Source organism: Dipodomys merriami, unplaced genomic scaffold (assembly GCF_024711535.1).
Source record: "Dipodomys merriami isolate MVZ:Mamm:240054 unplaced genomic scaffold, mDipMer1.0.p SCAF_8, whole genome shotgun sequence".
Lineage (NCBI taxonomy): Eukaryota > Metazoa > Chordata > Mammalia > Rodentia > Heteromyidae > Dipodomys > Dipodomys merriami.
In genome coordinates, this window is record NW_027206401.1 from 21,066,714 (window position 1) to 21,091,121 (window position 24,408).

Genomic DNA, 24,408 nt, shown 5'->3' on the forward strand with positions numbered 1-24,408 from the left:
ATTCTAGTTATAGTGTGTGTGCGTGCGTGCGTGTGTGTGTGTGTGTGTGTGTGTGTGTGTGTGTGTGTGTGTGTGTGTGTGTGTGTGTTGGTACTGGGTCTTGAACTCAGGGTCTCATAATGTCACTTAGCTTTTGTGGTATTCTAGCACTTGAGTCACTCCTTTACTTTCCAGCTTTTGCCTGGTTAATTTGCCTGGTTAATAAGTCTTTCAGATTTGTCTACTTATGCTGGCTTTGAATATGGATCCTCAGATCTCAGCCTCCTTAGTTGTTAAGATTACAGGTGTGAGCCACCATAGTCTGGCTTTCATGATCTGTTCTAATATGTAGAAATCTCGCTCTGAGAGAGGATAAGTTATTCTGGGTATTAATCATGCTGTCCCCTGTCTGTTGTGACAGATTGGGGCTATATCTAAAGGAAGCAATAGAGCAATACAATGAGCCTTACTATTAGTCCAGTTTTCCTTATACCCATTCCAGTGCTTTAAGGCCAGTTCTGAAGTGGGTGGTGGAGAGGGAACAACCAGGGGTGTTGTGCATAGTGAAGAGCAGTTATGTAGATGTGACCAGGCATTTTAGAAGGAAGGCTGTACAAATGGTCAGCTAGGGAATAGATGCTAGAGTGATTTTTCCCCCCTGTAAATCTTAGTTTTTAAGTTGTGGATCAGATTCTACCTAGAGAGAGTGCAAACTGCAAACACAAGAAAAAAAATGAAGCCTTGGTCTATGAGCATCTGTGGAAGAAATGGACTCAGAATTAAAGTGAATGACATGAAGAGTTGCTTTATGCTAGTTTGAGGCTTACCATGTTGAGTTGGAACCGGTTGGTTAAAAAATAAAAGTTTTAGGAGAAAATCTCCAAATATTCCAAAATGCTTCCCTTTAGGCAGAAAGAACATACTAATATGCAAGCAAACCTCAACAAGAACATGAATGAGATTAAAAAGAATTAGTGGATGGTAGACTTAGGAAATAGCAGGAGCTGTGCCATGCATATATAGTTCCTGTGACTATGTCTACATCCCTACTGCTACAGTGTGTGGACAGATGTCCACATACCTAGTGCTACATGATCATGACTGCTGTAATTGCTAAGTCAGGAAACTGGAGGACAATCATAATCATGGTAGGGTTTTAATTTTAAGTAGACAGGGTACACATAGGTATTTTAGAGAGGGATGGGAAGGAATATAAATAAGGGAAAGATCAGAGGTGTTCAGTCCTTTTTGTGATGTTCAGTTAAAGGTGAGTAGTGGATGATTTTCATTTAGATCTAGTTCACATAATCTGTTAAAGGAGATTCTTCAAAGCAATTGGTATGTTAACTATATAGTTACTTAGAGGCTAGGAATTATAAAGGGATCATTTGGCATCTTGTAGCTTATTTATGATGTGTTTTATGCATTTGGAAAATGTGGAGACCACATATAAAGTACAATACAATGAAGGTAAATGAATGTCCCCTTCATGTATGTTATATGCAAAGGGACAAGAGTGAATGCGTTTTCCACAATAGCATGATGAAAAGAATGGAAAGGGACACATGGGTGGGTGATGAACATTGTCACTCAGTGATGAAGGCTCAAGATCACAGGTGGGGAGGAATGGAATGGAGCCTAGAAGGCTGGTAAAGGAAGCTGGGCAGAACTGAGCTCTCAGAAATCCGTTCAGCAGGAGGGTGACAGGATGGGAGGAACTCAGGTGATTTTTTATATAGTGACTTCTGTGTCAATGAAATATTTCTTGCAAACAATTTCTCTTTAAATATATATATATATATTTATAGTTGTTTCAGATTAAGAATAAAAGAAGCAATTATCATTAAAAGAAAACCACCTACAGGCATTTTTACATCCAGATGCTTGTGATGAAGACAATTAAACATTCCCTAGTCACACCTGCAAAGATCATTATGTAGAACCTTGAGATAATAAAGATATGGCTTATGTTGGAAACCATGAAATAACATCTTTTTCCACTATTGAGAGATTTTTGATTGTTTTGTTCTTCTGATTTTCAGAATGTGATATCATTGGAAAGTTCTGGCCTACAGGAAATAGTGAACTGGACATATTTGTTCATCTTTTCCCTGCTTGATAGACTGCCTGGGACCTAAAAATTCATGCAGTTAAGACAATCAAAGGTGTGACTTCCATCAAGAAGTTAAAAACAACCTATTTGGGGTCCTAGAGAGAGGTGAGGTATAAGGGGCTCCCTCAGGATGTGTCTAATGTCTAATGGCTCAATTCTGAATTCTAAAAAGTATCTCAGGGAGTGTAAGAGGAGTAATTTGTCTGTTGCACAGAAAGAGTTATTCCAAGTCCCTGTATCTCTGAAAAAGCTTTAAAAAAGAAAAAAAAAACCAGACATGCACATTGATAGAAGAAAAATGATCCAAGAAAAATACAAACATGTCCATCTGCCATTGACCTTTGAAGGACCTAAAGATCAGCAATAGCAAGTTCTAATTTCTCCTAGTAATTTCCAGAGGTCGAGGTAAATCAAATTACCCCTTGAGCTGAGCTTGTTTATGTCAAAGGAAAGTAATACTTTGTGGATGCAGTCCAGCACTTTGAAATTGATAGATTGGGTATGATAGGAGAACCAAACACTGAAAACCTTGCAGCGAATTGTGAAATTTATCCATTTGCTCCCTCCCTGCCTGCCACAAGTTCAAGGTGAAAGATGGTTAGGAGAGAAGATACGAAATTGGAAGACAGGACTGGTCATTGGCTTGGGTTTCCAAAGGAACTTAAGATTGAAAAAAGAAGATGAATCCACGTGTGAGCAAAATTTCAAATGAGTAGTAATGGAAGGGGAAGGGAAAAGCAGTGTGTTTGTTCAGAAGTAATACAAGGAGAAAGCTGCAGGTGCAGAAGAATTTCATCAGGAAGGCAAGAATATACCTCAAGGTCTTGGGTTATGTTAGAACCAAGAAAAATAAGGGGAAAAGTCAACGTAGTTAGCTGCTTGTCTTCACTGTCTTGGTATAGTGGAAGTCAGTTGCCATGGCTAATAAATGATTCCTAGCCTATTGACTGAGTGTTGGTGACTCCTTTCGCCAATTGTGGGTTTGAGTCCCACCGGCTCCAGCAAGTTGGGATACTTCAGGTTAGACAAGAGGGAATAAGACAATGGGGGTATAGAAATGGCAGATTGTGGCCCTGAGTTCAAGCACCATGACCAACCAAAAAAAAATAAAGAAGAAAAAAAGAAATGGTAACTCTAAATAACATCTATTGTAAAGTTCTAACAATAAAATAGGGCGGCATGTAGGGACGAGATGCTGGAAAGTGAAAAGATGACCTTCCTTGTATACCTCTTTTGCAATTTTGAATCTATGGCCTCTCATTTGGCCTCCCGGCAGCTTGGAGCCGTAAGGCCTAGCTTGTCTCTGGAATTACTTTACCAGGATGGAAATCAAAAGACAAAGGTTTCGCTTCCCGTTATGGGGACAGACATGGAGGATGGAAGGCAGACCTCAGGAGGTTTTGACGTTGAAAGGGGAAATAAGAATTTTTCTTTTTTCCATTTGTGAATATTAAAAAAAGAGAAACATTTGTTCCTTCCTAGGTCCACTTGATTACTCACTGTTAAGCAGGCGGAAGTCAATGAATGGGTAGGAGCCACGGCGTTCGGCAGGAACCCCAGTCTGACCCCTTAGTCGTACATCTCCTAGAAAACAGAAAATCCAAACAAATGTTTGACGACATTGGCCAGTGGACTCACTTTTCCTCTGTAAATCCTCTTTATAACACAGAACCCACACCAGGTGTGGCTTGAAAAGTAACTCCCTTTCGCCTCACTTAGAGAGAGATAGATAGGAAGGGATGTTTAGGGATGTTTAATTAATGCTGAGGGCAATACACTTGGCAATTCTCCAGCAAATGAATGATTGCTCTCTTGTATTCATCTGTGAAAGTGACAGCAATCGATGGAGTTTTCAAAAAATACGTCCCAGAGCCATATGATGAAGTCCCTGGGCCTAGAAGATCAACTGGCTTGCTGGGATTGTAGCTTTTGTTCTTCCCTTGCTTCTAGCTACCAGCACAGTGTGTTTTGGACTGGCTTGTCCCTTTCCTTCCCCGCAGGCTGTGTTATTGTTGTGCAATCTGCTCTGAGGTCAGCTTAGCTCCTCCTACCTCAGACCCTCAGCCACCTTTGCACCTATTGTAGTCTGTAGACTTTCCGGTGCTCATTTCTTTGCAGGTTTCCTTGAATGGCAGTGTTCATTTTACTTTTTCATGTGTATATCCTGTCTTCCCAATTAGAATAGATAACAAATAAGAGTGGAAAAGATGGTGGCCTTTAAAATAAGACAGCTTTGGGGCTATCAGGCTTGAGCACCTTTTTTTTTTTTTGTCAGCTGTGGGGCTTGAACTCAGGGCCTGGGTGCTGTCTTTGAGTTCTTTTGCTTAAGGCTAGCTCTTTTTGAGCCACAGCACCATTTCCAGTTTTCTGGTGATTAACTGGAGATAAGAGTCTCACAGGCCTGGGAAGGTGGCTCAGTGGTAGAGCGCTTGCATGCATGAGGCCCTGGGTTCGATTCCTCAGCACCACATAAGCAGAAAAAAAAGCCAGAAGTGGCGCTGTGGCTCAAGTGGTAGAGCGCTAGCCTTGAGCTGAAGAGCTGAGGGACAGTGCCCAGGCCCAGAGTTCAGGCCCCACGGCCGGACCCAAAAAAAAAAAAAGAGTCTCACAGACTTTTCTTCCTGGGCTGGCTTTGAAGCTCCATCCTCAGATTTTAGCCTCCTGAGTAGCTAAGATTATAGGTGTGAGTCACCAGGGCCTAGCTACCCGTGATCTTGAGATCTAACTTCTTTGCATCTCAGCTGCCTCATTGTAAATTGCATGTCTTAAAGTGCCATTGTCAGAATATGGAAAATAACCCTGTTGCCTGGAAATAAGTACTGGTTCATATCTTTCTGAACTGTCAAGCACACCATGTGACTTGCATTTCTCTATCATGCTTTGTGTGCTGTCTGGTTCATGATGGACTCTAAAGGCTTGTTCTCTGTTGACAAACAGTAGAAGACCAGAACCATCAGTCATTGCATATCCTAGCAATTGTATGGGTAAGAGTCAGAGAGGGCTTACATTCCAGGAGTGTCAATGAAAGAATCAGCAAAATCCACCCATAAACCACTTTCCCTCAGACCTACAGTAGCATGGGAACTCAATTTAGGAGGAGAAAAGAGGGACAGTGTTCTTGTTTACTTTCCTAATCCTTGTTGTTAGTAGGACCGGGTGAGATCCCATCCATTGTGACCCACACTCAAAATGCCCCCCCCCCACAGGGTCTCTAGTGTTCTTGAAATTCTACAGTACAAGTAGAGCTTCTAGCTCTTGAGCTATTCTCTACTTTGAATTTTATGTTGGTGCCTTATTTCTTATGCTTGAGGTTATTTGCTGTTTTTATTCTGGTATTGATATTAAAGGATGTTACAATTTGTGACATAAAAGGAGATAAGTGGATAAAAAAGATATTAAGCAAAATGAGAGGAGGAAGGAAGAGATTGAAAAATACACTTGAAAATCTGAAAGGCTAGGCATGGTTGTATACATCTGTAATTCCAGCTATTCAGGATGTGGAAATAGGAAGATTAGTTTGTGGTCACCTTGGACAAAAGGCAGCAAAATTGTCTCGAAACACAAGCCAAGCAGTGGCGGAACACACCTGTTATCCCACCTACTCATGAGCCAGAGATAGGAGGGTGGTGGTCCAAGGCTAACCCAGGCAGAAATATGAGACCATATTGGAAAAGCAAAACTGGAAGCAAAAAACTGGACTGGGGGCATGGTTCAAGTGGTAGAATGCTTGCCAAGCAAGCACAAGGCCTTGAATTCAATCTCCATATACATACAAACAGTATATATATTAATGCTGTTAGCTTTTGATAAGCTCATGAGTTGGGTGGTCAGTAGTAGAAGCAAAGTGCCAGGAAGACTTGAGGACTATCTTCCTCAGAGTCCCCTTGAACACAATATGTTTATAATGCTCTGGAGTTTACAAAGCACTTTCAAAAGCATCACAGTGAGTTTATTGTCTATTTTTTTCCCCATTGGATGATCACAGTCTGGCCAGGAGAGCTACTTTTACCCTTCTTATTTTATAAGTGAGAAAATAGCAGCTTAGGGAAGAATAGCTTAGGGAAGAATTAGCCTTTAACCCCAGAAAACGGGTCAGGCTGCTAAAAGGCACTTAGCAAAAATCTGTTGACTTTCTTTGAGTTTTCTGAACTGATAGTTTATAGTTCAAGTTTATAGTGAGTAGGATGCGTGTTAACTCTAGATGCTTAGATTTCACAAGCAGAGAGCTCTCTCAATATTACCCATGTCTTGTCCTTCTAAAAACATTTTTATTAGCACGTGGCTTTTCCACATAGGTATACAATGTACCCCGATCAAACTCACCCTCCATCACTCTCGCTTATCTAACCCCACTTCTTAAAATAATTTCCATGGATTTCATTGTTTTATTTTTGCATATGAATATACAGTACTTCTACCATATTTGCCCTCTTTCACCTACCTACTCCTAAACAGGGCCTGTTTTACATTCCTGTCATTTCTTTTTCTTTTTTTACATGTATGTTAATTGTTCAAAGTAGTTTCTCCATGGTATTTTACACATACACATAGTTTAATCTGATTAGCTCCATCCATCTCCTTCCCTATCCCTCACTCTCCCTATTTTCAACATCTTTCACTGAGTTTCTTGCAGGCATGGATGCAATGTATTTCAATATTATTCATCTCCTATCATTCCGTTTTCTTCTCCTAGTCCCATTATTTCATGTATGTTCTCTATTTATAGGTATATATGATCATATACACATGCAAACACACATACACATGTTTTGCATGTAGATCAGCTTCTATATGATTGAAAACGCTTGATCTTTGTCCTGCTAAACCTGGTTAACTTTGCTTAATATAATCTCATCATTTAGTTGCAAATGATTCAATTCATTCTTCTTTATAGCTAAATAATACTCCATTGCATATAACTACCACATTTTATTAATCTATTCATCATTTGTAGTCTGGTTCCATACTTTGGCCATTGTGAGTAGTGCTGCAGTGTAAATGTCTCTATTGTACCCTGTTTTACATTCTTGTAGATAAATGCACAAGAGTAGTATTGGTGGAATGTATGATAGTTCCATTTTTAGCTCCATACTGCCTGTTGAAGTTGCATTAGGTAACAGCCTCTTTTTCCTCTGAATACTTGCCAGCTTTTGTTGTGCACTTGATAATGGCCATTTGCCATGTCTAATCTTATGGAGTGTGCAGACTTGTCTCTCACAATGAAACAAATCAACAACAAAATGAAATCTTAGGACCCCTCCAGGCCCAATGTGTGATAGAACTTGCACTTTTAATATCCACTTGAGAAAATATAGCATGTTAAAGTAACAACAAATTCAGTGTTGAACAAATGAATTTATGTTCTATGGTAGAGCTCAGGTAGACATATAGATTTAAAAGCCACGTATATTTGAGAATGTGGGCATTTGGTCTACAAAGGTGTCTCGGCTAGTGGATTTGTTGACTTGCTACTAAAATTCTTTTTTTTTTTTTTCCCAGAGTGTTCAAGGCTTACCATCTGGAATTTCTTTATCTATTAGTATTTCTCTGTCAGCATTGCCAAAGATTTGCACTTGACTCTATCATTATGAGGGCACCATTTCCCCACCCCCTGAAAATGTCTGTGTGACATTGATGTGGGTTCTGAATCCTTTCACAGGAGGACTTGTCTACCTGAGAGTGTGAAGGACCATGATCATATAAGCCAAGTAGAGAGATCGCACTACACAGGGGAAAGGGAAAAGGGAAGGCAACACCATAGAAACTGGGGGACTCCTACACTGACAGGGGCAGCCTTTTGCCATGTTGATTAACTATGGACTAACCACTTTGAAAACTAGTTTTCTAGTATTCAACTTACATAACTATATTTAACTTATATAACTTATAGGGCTGTTGCAAGGAAATTTTAATTTGTGTGAAACTAACATGATTAAACATTTACTGAATACTTACCTTGTGCTAAACATTCCACATGCATTATAATATATCATTAATTCATAACCCAAAGTAGGTATTTTATTATCATCATCACCACCACCACCATCTTCTTTCCTAGATTATCAGCATTAAAAATTTCATAAAACACTTAAAAAAAAAACAAACCTGAGACCAGAATTTGGTATCTGATGAATTTGCTCATTGGCTCATGTTTTACCACTTGAGCCATGCCTCCAACTCCTGTGTAAACACCTGTATAAGCATTACATTTTCCTTAATGAAATAGATCCTCTGATTGCTATTTTCCAATCAATCAACTACACAACCCTTGTAATTCCTGAACTCTGAATACAAGAAGAATCTATTGCCCTGACAAATTTAAGCTTTTGTCAAATAAATGTTACATATGCAAAGAGCACTTGAATTGAAATGGGCTGTGTGAATAAGATAATTAAATTCTATTCTGGATCAGCAGGGTATCTATCTTTCAAACCAGAAATAGAAGGTAATCATTAGAAATACTATTCAGTAGGACGGAAATTTGTTGATAATTAATTTACTCCAGTACTCAATCAAGCAGGATTTTTACAGTATACCCCATTTTACAAAAAAGAGAAAATGACAAAACAAGCATCTGACCAAGGTACCTAAATAAATAAAATAAGTCAACAGCAGCAATAACCAGGGAATCACAAACTGAAGTTTCAGGGCCTTATGATGTCTGTAACTACAATAGGGTCTTAGAAATGGATTAGTCATAAATTTCAGACAAAAAATAAGGGTTGTAAATAACTGTTTTCAAGAAGTATTGAATGAGGGGCTGTTGATGTAGTACGTGGGTAGAGTGCTTGCTTAGTCTGCACTAAGCTTTAGGGTCTAGCCCCAGCACAGTAACAAAACAGAAACCAAAACAACTTCTTGTCTGGCACAGAGAAATGGAATTGTGTTAAAAATACTAGTATTGGAAGAGGCAAGACAGGCATTTTAGAAATTTTCATCATGACAACCGTGTAAGAAATTATAACCTATTAAAATTGTAAAACATTATTAAAAAAACTCAGTCCATGTTGTGAATATTCTGTTTAATTGAAGCACTAATGTAGTCAAATGAATGCTTTGAGCATGTATTTCTTTTCTAATATATAACATGTCTAATATATCTATATATAATCTATGTATCTATCTATGTATCTATGTATCTCTCTATGTATGTATGCATGCATGCATGCATGTATGTATGTATGTATGTATGTATGTATGTATGTATGTATGTATGTATGTATGTATCTATCTATCTATCTATCTATCTATCTATCTATCTATCTATCTGTGCCAGTACTTGGGCTGAAATAAGGGCCTCAAACTGTCACTGAGCTTTTTCACTCGAGGTTAGTGCCCCACCATGTAAGAAGTCATACCTCCACTTCTGGCTGGCTTCTTGCTGGTTAATTAGTGCTAAGAGACCCATGGGCTGAGCTGGGTTGACTTTGAACAGGGATCCTCATACCTCAGCCTCCTGAGAAGCTAGGATTATAGTCATGAGCCACTAGTTCCTGGCTTACATGTTCCTATTATGTGAAGTTCTCTTTCCTTTTCCCCTGCTTCCATGAGCCTCTTCTGATGCTAAATTGCTTCAATATGCCAGTGAGACAAGAAAGAACTCAGTACCCAGGCCCTGGAGGAGAAGAGGCCCCTGGGCTGCTGTCCTAAGGACAGAATGAGTGGTGTCCTGCTGAGCTGCTTTTACTGGCCCTTGGTCTCCGGCAATCATCTGTTTACCTAAGACCTTATATCCAAACTAAACAATTATTTTGACTATTCATTAAGTCCTTGTTTAACTTCAGCAGCTATTTTTTTTTTCCTGGCAAAGGAAAGGTGCGGTGGAAGCTGAAAGGAGGCGTTGACAGCTCCGAGTCATGTCCTCAGTCTGTTCTTATTGTGTTCCAGAAGGAAATCAACAGCAAGGGAATTCTTATTTTGAAAGGACTGTTGCTCTTTTGCTTCTTCAGGCTGAAAACATAACATATCGTCCTTTGTACTGAAGGCTGTGCAGACGGGGAGCTGAGCTAAGTCACTGCTGGAGCCAACACCGGGCTCCTGCCTCTCCCTCAGGGGACGTGGCTCCAGATGGACCTCTTGCCCACTTGGCCATCACGCGGTGTCTGTTTAGTGGAAGCCTGTGCTCAGGAGTAGACATTTATGTGGCCTCTTATGTAACTGGCAACGAAGGGCGGAGGCTCTGACAGTGATGACAACTTACAGTGGCTGAAACACGGGCCATATGAAGAGAACCAGACTCAGGCCCTGGGCGTGGTGTGTCAAGGTCATTTCAGGATGGGGAGATAGGGACAGAGCAGAAGCTACTGTGCTCCTAGTGCATCTGAGAAAAACGAAGAAATGATGAATCTCTTCCTATAAACAGGTTTCAGGGAGCATGAAGGAGAGAGAGAGGGTGGGGGAGGACTTCTCCAATGAGCAGGAAAGACAGGATGGTGGTGGAGTAAGAACAAGGGCCACCCAAATATGGTGGGGAATCTGCAGCTCTGGTGAAAACTATTTCTTTAAGCTTCCTGAGCACATTACTGATTCATGGCACTGCCGCTTCTAGCCAGATGAAGACACACACAACCAGATCCCCACATCTCAGATCCCCACTATTATCACATGGTGATGTCTCAGCTGCAGGTTTTGTTTATTTTAGCTGACTGGTCTTAGAATTACTTAAGAGAATGTTTTCTCCTAAGGATGTTTATCTAGGCCTATGGTGGTGGGGGGCAGGAGGAGGGTTGTGCAATTTAATCACTCCATAGATTTATGGGAGAGAGCAAGCAGCCAATTTAGATAACTCAGGCCAAGATGATTGTCCCAAGTTCTGTGATTTTACATGAAGGAGCTGGTGCAGCAAATAGACCCAAATCCCCCCCTTCGGAGGAACAGCGGCCTTCTATTTTCCCTTCTCTTCCTTTCATTTTCCTTTATTCCCCTTTCCTTTCTCTTCCCCTTCCCCTTCCTTTACCCCTCCCTCCCCATCTCTTCCTCTCCTCCGTCTTTCCTCCCTTTCCTCCTCTTCTCTCCCCTCCCTTCCTTTCCCTTCCTTTCTCTTCTTTTCTCTTCCTTTCTCCTCCCTTCTCTTTCCCTCCTTTCTTCTCCCTTCCCTTCCTCTCCCTTCCCTTCCTTTCCCTTCTCTTCAGCTCTGCTTTGTTTCTGGGTGTTTGATCTTAGGGACTTGCGTTTGTTAGACTGATATTGTACCTCTAGTTCTGTTTTTCACTTGTTATTTTTAGTTTAGCGTCTTGTTTCCTGTCTGTCATGAGATTGAGTCATATTTCACCTGCTATAGGTTTCCCATTGTCACTGGTCACTGCATCCATCTTCCATTTTTCTCTATGGGAATGGTGTGCCAAGGACTTTTCTGTCTGGGCTGGACTTGTACCATGATCCTTCCAATCCGGGCCTTCTCTGTTGCTTGGGATGACATGTATGCACCACTGTGCCAAGAAATGAGTGGAGAAGAGAGTCTTGTGAACTTCTCTGCTTGAGTTGGCCTTGGATTCCTTTTGTTCTCAGCCTTTGAAGCAGGTTGTGTTATAGGTGTAAGTGATTGGCACACAGTTCTTCTTTTTCATTTTTTATTTTTCTGAGTGATGTTAGGCTCAGGTGGTCACTAAGGATGTGCTGAGTTGGATAACAAGGGGGTTTTTATTTCTATTGCTTTGTCTGTTCCTCTAACTATTTGCTCTTACACTGTCACTGGGAGAGAGCTTTGTATATAGGAAAGAGAGAAGGTAGGAGTTCATTATCTAGAAACCTTACTTTTGGCAAAAAATCCCCACAAATTTTTTCAATGTGAAAAAGTTTTCTAGTCTTTATTGTTTAAGTGCATTTTTATTGTTATGATTAAGGTATTATACAGAAGTTAAGTTTTTAATCCTTATTAAAAAATCTTAAGGAATTCTTATTAAGCAATACTATACTACTACCTTTCAGCTTTAGTACAGGGTTATTGACTATTTGGGGACAAATGTGTACTTCAGGATTATGAATATCACAAAAGTGAAAATAGCAGTGCTTTATTTTCCAAAGGAGGTAAGGCAAGTTTTAGCTCAGACTGTAAACAACAAGAGCTCTTCTCACTTTTCAGCTTGATAGTGTTTCAGAGGGAAAAAGTGAAAAAAAAAACCCTAAGTTCCAATCAATGGGAACACAGGGGTCTAATAAAAAAGAAACTGAACAAGAAGCAGCAAGATTGACTAAGGAGACTTCCAAGAAGCTGTAAGGATACTTAAAGAATAAAAAAAACTCAACCACACAGGTCTTACAAAGACTGAGAGAGGGAGACTGATCTGAGGAGCTACCAGAAACCATGCACTCTGGGTCAGCTTAAGAAACTCAGGTGTCACGGTGGGTTCCTGCCTGTAATCCTAACTACTTGGGAACCTGAGCATAGGAGGATCATGGTTTGAGGCCAGCCTAAGCAGAAAAGTTTGTGAGGAGCCCTTGTCAATTAATAGCTGCTGGGGTTCAGGGGTGTGTGTGGTTCCAGGCCATCTCAGGCAAAAGAAAAAAAACAAAACACGAGACTTCACCTCAACAAAAGAAATTGGTTATGACAGAATATGTCTGTTATCCCAGCTACGTGAATAAAATATGTAAGAGAAGAGATGAGTCTGAAGAAAGAGAAAGTGGCTAAGAAAGAGAAGGAGCAGGCAGGAGAGGAGGGTACTGAGAAAAATGTGTATGGGGAGGAATTGAGTATGGGGGTGAAGGAGAGTCAGACGCGGAACATAATGTGCTGTCTTGAAATCCTGGAGAATTGGTTGTGCCTATCACAGAAATAAGAAGTTCTTAGAGAGAAGTGATTTGATGCCTTTGTGTGATCAGTGAGATGTCATACAAGTGCTAGTGAAGTCTCGTGGCGGGAAGATTCAATGGGGAGGCACATTGTCTAGGCCCCCTGCAGCTTCAAGTCTCTTGGAAGCACAGGACAATCCTAATTGTAAACTCAAACTTGTAGCTTTGGTTAGTGGAACAACAGGGAAGTCTATTGTCGAAGGAAATTTCTAAAGACTTTTACCAAGCCATGGAAATTGCTATGAGCTAATTTTGAGAAGGCAATATTAGATTTGAGCTCTGATAAATGGTTCGGAGTTCACTTAAGGCAAATATATATCTCAGTTTGCCCTGGAAAGTCCTGACTTATGTGTGTTGCCTAGTACCCATTTCCTCACCCTCAAAACATTCTGGTTTGGATTACACATTACACGGTTGCTCCAGAGATCCAAGCAGAGGGAATGCATAGACAACAGTTTCACAGCCAGAGGATGTCAGATCTGAGAGGCCACAACTAAGACAGCATGTCAGGGCAGCGAGGGTGGCATGGCGTGGATGCAAAATGAAGTTGGATCTTCATAGGATAGCCTGGGGAATATGATTTTATCCCAAGAGTATAAGGAAGCTAGGAAAATAGATGTGACTATTGAAAAAAATAAACCCAATAATATAGAGTGTGAGGTAAAGAATGAACTGGAGAGGGTTAAAAAAAACCTAGCTGAGAGATCAGGTAGGGAAGACAAGATGGGAGTTTACAGAAAAGGGTGGTGCAGGGAGAGAGAAATGAATAGATTTTAAAGATGTTTAGTAGGTAAACTGGACTTGATATAGTGATGGAGAGGAAAATATCAGAGATAAATATTTAATTTCTAGTTTGCATCATTGGATGACAATTCTAGAAGGACTCAGATAGGGGGAAGGTGTCCATGCACTCAACTTTGGCCACATTGAGTCTTATTGAGATGTCAAAGCAGAACGTTACAATGGGTTGAGGGGTATCTCTCTCTCTCTCTCTCTCTCTCTCTCTCTCTCTCTCTCTCTCTCTATATATATATATATATATATATATATATATATATGTAATTAAAGGAAGCTGTGGCCGTAGGTGAAGTTGTTCAAGGAATAAAGTAAGAAATGAACAGGGCTTAGCATCTAGCTTTAAGTGACTGTAACATTTCTTGTTAGGAAGAAGCTATCAAGATGGTGGTGGGAGGAAGATCAGAGGTTGTGTGTCACAGAAGCAAGCCCTACAATAGGGAAGAAATGGTTTCCTGGTAGACACTCCTGCAAAAGCAAGAGGAGTAATGTTGGAAGAGTCCATTGGGTTTGATTGAGTGACCAGGGTGTGAGAGAGAAGCAGAGCTCTTTGACCATCACACAGAATGGAGGAATTGGGAAGCTGTTTTTTTTTTTTTAAAAATCACATAGCTGATATTCAGAACTTAAATGATAAGTAGATCTTAAGTGACAAGTAAAAATTTAAATACAGCACTTGATAATATTTGCTTGCAATTGGCCCAACTATTATGATTGAGATAATGGGATTTCTTTTTAGGAAAAATATTATTGTGACTTTAAGAATTGTAGTAATCCTTATGAGTAATAAAATATATTTTGAAAATTGCCCTGAGAATAGAACAGTCCAGGTCATGAAAATGCCTATGAATTTTTGCAAAATGTAGTAATCACCTGTCCAACCACTTCTCATTCTTAAGTATACTTCAAGGGAAAAAATGGCTAGTGGAAATCCCTCCCACAAGAACTTTTAAGAAGGAAAAGATGGGCCTATTGCTATACACATAGTAAGATACAGTACCAACCAAGTTCCAATATTATGGAGTAATTTCTTGGTTTTTATTCTTTGGATAATTGGAGAGAAGCATTTTAAACATATTGTTTGTTTTCATGTGCTTCTGAATTTCGTGATTCTGGCTGGATACAAGAACAAACTTGCCAAAATACTGCAAGAAAAAAGATGTTGCTGATCATGGATAGGAAATACTCCAAGTCCCACGAGATGGTCTGGTCAGACTTCACCAAGTCTGCTGGCCTGAGAAGGACAGAGGCCACCACACTTGTGGCTAGAGCCCGCTCAGTACCAAGAAATACCTGGGAGTTCTTTATTCCAGTATCTGTGCCAACATGGCACTTGAGGTTTTCTTAAGCTCCAAGTGGTGGTCATTTTTCTGTTTGTTTTTCAGAAAGGAAACAGATGGCCAAAGCTGGACTTGGTAGGGAAGTAGTTGACTCTACTATAGTTTAGCCATAATATAGAATATTATATTGTTATTAAAATAGTAACTGAGTCGAACACTGGTAGTTCATGTTACTCAGGAGGATGAAATCTGAGGATCGCAGTTCAAAGCCAGCCCAGGAAAGAAAGTCCTGAGACTCTTATCTCCAGTTAATCACCAGAAAGCCAGAAGTGGCACTGTGGCCCAAAATGGTAGAACACTAGCTTTGAGCAAAAGAGCTCAGGGACAGCACCCAGGCCCCAAGATCAAGCCCCATGACCCACGAAAAGAGACTGAGATGTTAGGTTACTTCACCCAGATGGCATGATAGAATGTAAGTCAGATTTGGAACCAAGGTGATGTGTGTGGTACCATCCCTGTTCAGATATGCCCTGTGTGGAAGTGAGAGGGTGGGCATTCTATAGTATTTAAAGCCGTTTCACAAAGGAAAAAAGCAAAAGCTAGTTATTACCTCTGTGACTACACATTCTGGATTTCATTACATCTTCTGTTTTGTGGAATAGGGATGCTCATATCAAATTACTCATAAAAGTAATGATCAAATGAAATCATATGGATTCGATTTTTTTCTTTGGCAAATCCTTTTGTAGTAGAATCTTATTAGTAAGAAAATCTTTGGGGTTGCCATGCATTTTCGGGTAAGGAGCCTGTGTGGGGATCCAGTGCAGAAAGTAAGGGTACCTAGAAAGACATGCCTGAGCCTGGTTCACATAGCCAGCCCTGAGGAAGAAATCAAGATGGATGTTGAGTAGTTTCCAGAACATTCCAGAAGCATCTTGTTAAACCTTTTGATGCTTCTCATGTGAAACAACTTCTTTCCATTTTCAATGCCAACTCATGCTCAGGGCAGCCCGAGCAGAATATGGATGGAACTAGAGAAGATGTTTTAGCCACCAGGAAGTCCATGCTGGCTTCTCAATACCAGATCAGGCCCGACTTAAAAATGGCATCCCCATTGCCCATGTGAGGAGAAGATGCCATCACAGGCTCTGCTCATAAGAACTGTAGCATCTGATTGAGAATTGCCTGTTAGGATGCTTTAAACATTTTTTTTCCCCCAACCTGACTATGAAAGAATTCAGGCACCTGACCTTTGGCCTCCTGATTCCAGGTAACTGGCCTTAGCCCAGGCTGCAGCAAACAACGGGTGAGCTGTGACATGAGCTGTGACACGTGACTATACAAACAACCAAGCAACAACAAAATCAACCTCTATGAAAAAAATCACTAAGTAAACTCCCTTCTATCAGGCAGTAGTGCAAGTGCTATGGGAGGAGGGCAGAGGCTCACTGATGGGGTTAGAGCCCTTACAAAAGAAGTGGAAGGGAGTTGCTTTGCCTCTTGCACCCCATGGGGACACGTAGAAGGGGCCATTTTAGAAGAAGTTAGATCTACTTTACTTTTGGACTGCTTATCAGTACTGTTTGCCATTTCAGAAAAATATAGTAATTTTCATTAGCATGTTGTTGCAAAATAAAGTTGTCCTTTATTACCAGAAAAAGAATAATCTTATTGATATTGCCGTATAAATATTGACCATACTAATATTATACAGATTCTATATTGTCTTATTATGCTTTATGTATTATATAAATAATATTAATATTGATATTCCTATTAAAATCTGGGTCAGTGCTAATTAAAGTAAGATTAACGGAAGGAACATTATTAGTCTTTGAAATACAATTAAACAATAGGTGATTTAGAGGCTAATATAATCTAATGCAGTTGAAACATGGAGGTTTACATAATATCTCTTTTTAGTAGCAAGATTTCTTAAACTCTTCATATACTAATGTGCACTGAGAATATCCAGATGGATGAAATTAATCAGCATTTCTCAAACATGTTCATCCATTAAATATATTTTCTAAGGATCTTCTGAGATGATTGGGGGATGATAAGTAGTAAGGTATATATTTCACTAAGCATGTGTGTGTGCAGGCGCGTGTGCGTGTGTGTGTTTGTGTGTGTGTGTGTGTGTGTGTGTGTGTGTGTGTGTGTGTGTGTGTACCGTGTGGATCTCTATATGATGCTTAGATCATTGGAAGAAGGTTAGAGACCCACCCACTAGATCCATTTCTCTTTTTTTGTTTGGTTCCAGTTCTTGAGCTTGAACTCAGGGCCTGAGTGCTGTCCTAGAGCTTCTTTGCTCAAGGCTAGCACTTTACCCCTTGAGCCACAGCTCCACTTCTGAGTTTGTGATGGTTAAGTCTCATGGGCTTTCCTTCCCTGCTTGAAACTGTGATCCACAGATCTCAGTCTCTTGAATAGCTAGGATTACAGGTGTCAGCCACCAGGGCCTGGCAATTTCTCGTGCATTATCATCCCCTTATCCTTATCTTGTGTGACTGACTCTGTACCTCTGGTTTAACCTTTTTGTTTTGGTTGCAGTCCAACTGTATGTGTATTTGTTTGTTTCTACAATCTTGTTTTGATTGTTTACTATGTGCCAGACCTTGTTCTAGACTCCGGGAGACAATGACAAAATGCCCCTGCCATTATGAGACTGAGATACAGGAATCCAGGAGAAGACACACAATAAACAAAATCACCAAGTGAAGTGCTGTCTATCAGGTTGTAGTGCAAGTGCTATGGGAAGAGGGCAGAGCCTCACTGATGGGATTAGAGCCTTTACAAAAGAAGTGGAAGGCAGTTGCCTTGCCTCTTGCACCACATGGGGACACATAGAAGGGGCCATCTCAGGATGGGACATCTGCTGATGTCCTGAGCATGGACTTCCTGGCCTTGAGAACTACAAGCCATGAATTTCTACTATCTCTGTTGTCACCCTGAGATATCTTGTAATAGTAGCCTGGAAGAACTAAGACAGAGGGGACTCAGCGGGAACCAGGAAGCCACAATAGTTTATTGAAAGAGAGTGACACCATCAGACTAAAGTTATTATTATTTTTTAAAGGATTACACTGGTGCTTTGTTGAGAATGGATTCTCACGATGCTTCATACATTTAGCTGGTCCCCAAATGGTGATGACATCTTTTCCTATAACTCATGTCCTGTCTGTCTTGCATTTCCTATTCTAGTTCTGGTAAGTCCAGTCAGTCAGCACACTGGTTACTATGACACCTCTCTCCCCCACCCCTTCTCTCTCTGCTCCCAGTCCCAGCGGTGGTTTCTTCACTTAGTGCTCTGTTGAAGAGGGTGTGTGTGTGTGTGTGTGTGTGTGTGTGTGTGTGTGTGTGTGTGTGTGTGTGTGTGTATGTGTGTGTATGTGTGTGTGTGTGTATACTGACTGAAAACGGATGCTAAGCCACTAAAAATGTCCTCTTGGTGGCACAGAGGAGGAGGAAAGTGGATTATGACATACTGCTTTGGGTCTTTGTTGTTCACACAAGTTGCCTATCAATTTCATTAGCCTGAAGCAGATAGAAATTGGAGCAACAATGCTTGAATTAACTGAATGATTCCCTGTTACCATAAAATTATCTTTTAGAGTTTCCTGTCCTTATCAAGCCATATTGTCTTGTAGAATCTCTGTTAGTTAATGCATCTATATCTCATTTTTTGAATTATCTTTTCTATGAACTGAACTATGTCATTTTGCCCTCTGTGATAAATGACCCTGGAGAAGTAGTTCTTCAGGTCCAGATTCAATTACATAATTTTATTCTGTTTGAATTTGAGAATTACACTTGAAAAATGACTCTAAATATAGTGAAACAATTATTTTAGAAGTTATATGTAAACAATATTATTTATTCTTAATCAGTATTCACTGAGTACTAATTTTAAGTCTATTGGACTCATGAATGATTATATTAGGGATTACTATCACCATGAGCAATATAATATAATGATAGTGGTTTTTAAGATACCACAAGGAATAATTTCTTTTACTACTAACTAGTTAGTTTTTCATATCTGATATGATGATGCTTATGGCTTTGCTATTATATGTGTAATTGTTGGTACATACCTGTACATAATTTTGTACTAAGTATATGTTTGGTATAACATGTAACTTTTCATTTCATACACTCCAAAGCCTACCCAATGTATCTCTCAAGGGCATCTCTGATTTGTGCTCTACAGCATACACACACACACACACACACACACACACACACACACACACACACATACACACACACACACATTTGCTTCTCACTGAGTTAAATGTATCTGGTTGCTCATGTCCAGAGTCTTTTGAACTGGGATAGTAACTGTCCTAGGTTTGCCTGGCCACTCACTGTTCATAATATTTCAACACACTGGAAATCCATGCAGAATATATTGATTGTGAAACTGATGTGCATAATTAGTATTATCTGGAAACAACTCTCAAAGCATAGCTTATCATGTGTTTGATTTGTGAGACTACCTCTCACAATCATAGAATGAATGTTCAGAAACTCAGTGGTTGGGGAGGTTGGGTGGGTATTACTGAAACTTCTAGTGAGAAGGAGAAGAGGAAAGGAAACATCAAAAAAACTGAAAAACTGCATCTCGAAGGTCTGGACCAAGACAGAGATGGCCACTTTGACCACTTTTATTCAACAGTTTTGGAAGCCCTAACCAGAGAAACTAGGCAAGTGGAAGAAATACCAAGCATCCAAATTGGAAAGGAAGAAGTCAAATTGCCACTGATATAGATGATGTAATCTTATATATAGAAAATCCCAGAGACTCCACCATAAAGCTATTAGGATGAATAAACAAATTCAGCAAGTTTGGATAGAATATACATAGTTTTATTTGACAGATTCTAGCTAACTCTGTATGGGCTGGCCTGGAATTTGTGATTCTCTTGACTCTGCCACCTGGGTTTATAGATGGATTAGAGGCATGTGAGGCTGTACCTGGCTTACGAACAGTTGTTTTCAATCAAATATTCTGATTTAATTGATCTGGAGTGAATCTGGGCATCTTTTTATAGTTTCCCCAGTGATTTCAATGGGGAGACAGTACTGAAAGCTACCATTGGGTATTATCCCACTTTGTAACTGTACACAAAGATTGAAGGATACAGTCCAGTATACTCTGAGGTAATAGCAATACAGAAGATAGAAGCATACAGTGCAGAAAGTATTTATAACATGTAGTCTTTGGGCATTTGTGCACGGTGTCTGATTGGAATTTGGGTGCACTTTGGGGAACTGATTCTCACTGCTCAGGTGCTTTAGAAGAATCTTTGTGGCACAAGGCGAGCTGCAGAACCTTTTGAAAAGGAAGAGGTGATGAAAAGTGAGACCATTAACTTCTCATGGGTGGGAAAAAGAAGAGCCAGAACAGCAAACATAGAAATTGGCAGTGGAGTGGATTGTTTGTCAAGAGGGAACTTGTGGGTAGTGGAACGGGAGACAGAGAAAGGAAGGTTAAGTAGTCTGTGGTGTAAGAAATGCTCTCCTGTAAGGAGAGCTTTAGTTGTTGAGCTAAAACAGGGCCTTCAATGTCTGGTTGGGACAGAGAGGGGAACTGGCACATTTTAAAGAAACTGGATGGAACAAGTTAGTTCTCACACTCAAAACCAAATTATAACTAAGTAAAATGTACTCTAGCTATAAAGTATTTACTGACAAGATTAATAAGATATGCATTATATAATTTACTATAAAGAAGTTGCAACTCAAATTCTAAGGGAAAATCTAGGTAACAACACAAAGCCTGACTTTATCAGGATAGTATCTATGAGGCCATCTCTAATGGTCACAATCGCCTTAAGTGAAAGTACAATGCTTCATACTCCTAGGGGCTGAGAATGTGGCTTAGTGGTAAAGTGCTTGCCTAGCATGCATGAAGCCCTGGGTTTGATTCTTCAGTACCACATAAACAGCAAAATCCAGAAGTGGCACGGTGGCTCAAGTGGTAGAGTGCTAGCTTTGAACACATAGAAGCCCAGGGGACAGAGCCCAGGCCCTGAGTTCAAGTCAGGACCCGCAAAAAAAAAAAAATCATATGTGAGGAACTTCAGACTTGTAACATGCCTTCAACACTCATTACCAACTTCATTTGCTTCTTTCTGGGCAGTTTTAGTATAGCTTTTCTCCTTGAATCTTGATGTTGCACATAAATCCAGCTATTCTTTTCTTTCCTTTTTCTTTCTGTCAGTAGTGGGGGTTGAACTCAGGCCTGGGTAATGTCTCTGAGCTCTTTTGCTCAAGGCTAGTGCTCTACCGCTTTGAGCCACAGCTCTGCTTCTGGTTTTCTGGTGGTTAATTGGAAATAATAGTCTCACAGGGACTTTTCTGCCGGGCTGGCTTTGAACCTCGATCCTCAGATCTCAGCCTCCTGAGTAGCTAGGATTATAGGCATGAGCCATCAGCACTGGCAATCCAGCTTTTCTTTTTTTTTTTCTTTTTTGGGTCCGGCCGTGGGACCTGAACTCTGGGCCTGGGTGCTGTCCCTCAGCTCTTCAGCTCAAGGATAGCACTCTACCACTTGAGCCACAGCGCCACGTCCGGCTTTTTTCTTTTTTTTGCTTATGTGGTGCTGAGGAATCGAACCCAGGGCCTCAGGCATGCAAGGCAAGCGCTCTACCACTGAGCCGCCTTCCCAGCCCAATCCAGCTTTTCTTACAGGCATATGAAGGGATTTCAGTTAACCCTCCCCAGTGGAAGATACTATCCCTGGCAATAGTTCTGATGGGCAGTCAGTTCTGGGTCATTCAAGGTTAATATTAATCTGAGACTTTTTAAGTCTTAAATCCTGGCAATGATAGAAGGGATGGCATTAATCAAGAAGCATTATACTCTACACTTACTGGTTATATTCAGATCAGTTTGTACAACTACTTCGAGGTAATAAAAAATTCTCCTTCAGTTTTCTGCAGTATCTCAGAAGGCCTATATAGTTACTAGGAAAAAGTTTTATATTTTGTTAAAAAAAACTGCAGTGCTGAGAATCGAACCCAGGGTTTTGCCATACTAGGTAAGTGTGCTATTTACCTTGGCAAACCACTTCCCATATCATCAAGCCGGATAGCTTGAAAAGGCTGTTGGGTTGGGGGTGATATGCCTATGGTTGGATAGACTATGGACAGCTCCTACAAACAGTTACAAGTGTGTTTTCTGAGTGCTAGAGATAGAAGGCAGAGAGAGAGAAGGAGAGAGAGAACGAAAGAAAGAAAACACCCAGTGCTTAGAATGGAAGTCCTGGCAGGTAAGGGTTCTGCGTAAATGCAATAAATATAATGTCATAAATTTGAAATACCAAATATTATGCCATTTTATTTTACCCAAGTGTATTTCTTTCCACTTGGGGATATGCCTTAGATACAGATGCATAAAATGTTCACTTTGGCAAACTCATTTGCATTCACTTCTTGCTTTTCAGCATTTGGAAAAATCTACAACAGTGTCAATATAACATTCTGATTATGTTTTCAACATTCCCACTCATTTAGTTGGCTTTATGCAAAAATAATATTCAAAAGATGGCCCCAAAGAAAATACAGTGGGTACCAGGGTCATCAAATGAACAATCCCATCTTTCTCTGAGAAGGGAGCTAGGAAAATGGACCAATGGTCCATTGTTTTTGCAGGAGGTAGAGTGCTTGTTTGTACTGTTTTCTTTTCCCGATTTTTAATAGCATAGGACCATTTATTTATTGACTGCTTGAAATAAATTCAAACAGAAGAACTTTGTAAACGCTCTCGTCTCTGGTGCCAATCTTTTTTTGTTATTTATGAGCGAGCCTCTGAGAGTTTAGATGTCTATTTTTTTTTTAATTCCAAAAGTTTGTGTGGGGGTGAGCTAAAGCTCTTTTGTCTGGAAAAGAAGCTAGACAATAATTCAAAGCTCACAATTCTCCTAGGGCTGAGACACCACCAGGTCTAAGTGGGCTTCAGATGTGGTGGAAAATGAGGCACCTGTGTTCTTTCAAGCATTTAAGTTGGGTTTCTCAGCGAATAGGGATATTTTACAGTTCTGTTTTGTTTCCTGTGGGTAGGTATTGAGGGAGTACAAGCTGGAGTAGGGACCTAAGGAAGAAGATTCAATCCTGAAGTATTTATTGCTCCTTCCATTTACTTGGCTTTCTTATCCACACCCCAGATTTTATTACCTCACATTTTTAAAAATGACAGTTTTATTTGGATATAATTTACATACTTACACAAGTCACCCATTTAAAGAGTACAATTCAATGGTTTTTCATATACCCACAGACATGTGCAACCATCACTGTGGTCAATTTAGAACATTTTCATCACCTGAAGAAGAACCTGTGACCTGTGGTTGTTACCATTTTATCCCTCTAGCCTATAGTCCACAGCCTTAAGGAACCACTATGTTGCTTTCTGTCTTTTCCCTATCCTATATTCAGTCATATAATACAGTCTTTTGTCCAATGACTGTAATCTCATTCTGACTTAGGACGTTTGTGTTGATATTGTGCACTATACTTTGAAAACTTTTAATGGGTCCTTGATTTTCCTTGTTGCTTCTTACCTGTTTCCAGAGCTGGGACACTCTGCACAGCATAACATGTACAGCATACCCACAATTAGTGCTTGTGCATTTTTTCAACTAATTGCTGTTGCTTTGCAGAAGTTGTTCTATAATATCCCTCCAAAGGAGGTCACATCATTTCCCTGGCACACTGCAGAGTGGTGTCTCCTCCCTCTCTCTCCTCCACTATAATAACATGTTGCAACCTGCAACCTGAGATGACTTGGATCTTTATTCCCGGTACCAAGCCTTGATTACACCAATCCCCACTTGCTACCATCTCCATTCTGTCCAATTTTCAGGAATGCATCTTAGCAACCTACTTGCTAGTTTGAAGCTGTCCTTGACCAAAAAAATACTCAAAGTGACATTGAACTTTGGTCAGGGATGCTGGTGTACAGGCAGTGGAAGATGTCTGTAGAGAATTGCCACCAATTGTCCGCTATTCTTTATGTGATTTAGAGAGATTTTCTCTCACTGGTATTCACTGGTTGAAGCCATGAAAAATATAATTTTGTTCTGCTTATTTATCTGCTTCCATCTGGGATAGTTTTAAAAGAAAGTTTCCTGATTTCAGTTGCAGAATACAACTGTTTTCTACGTAACTCCATTGCAGTATGACCTCTAAGTAAGCATATGACAAACCTCAAGTTGGGTTTATGGATGTAGAGGGAATGCTAACCTTCATTTTCTGGACAAGACTAAGTTATTTTTTTTAAGGGAGCTTTGAATACCATAGACACATTGAAAAGAGGGAGACATAAACTATTGCTTTTGGATTGCTTGTCTAGCTTAATGCTTTTAGATCTAATGTAAACAATGTACATATAGCCACAGAAGAAGCAACTAAGCCTCATTTTTGTGGAATTAACTTAAATTCC

General features: G+C 40.1%; 1 protein-coding gene across 3 annotated transcripts in view; it reads right to left on the reverse strand.

Moving 5' to 3' along the window:
* Pde7b (phosphodiesterase 7B) overlaps window positions 1–24,408 on the reverse strand; it is a 308,541-nt gene that overhangs the window by 73,285 nt on the left and 210,848 nt on the right. For all 3 annotated transcript variants that reach the window (XM_070010918.1, XM_070010919.1, XM_070010920.1), the window contains one exon: window positions 3,593–3,676. In XM_070010918.1, the coding sequence (XP_069867019.1) occupies window positions 3,593–3,676 (84 nt within the window). The remainder of the gene's footprint in view (window positions 1–3,592; window positions 3,677–24,408) is intronic.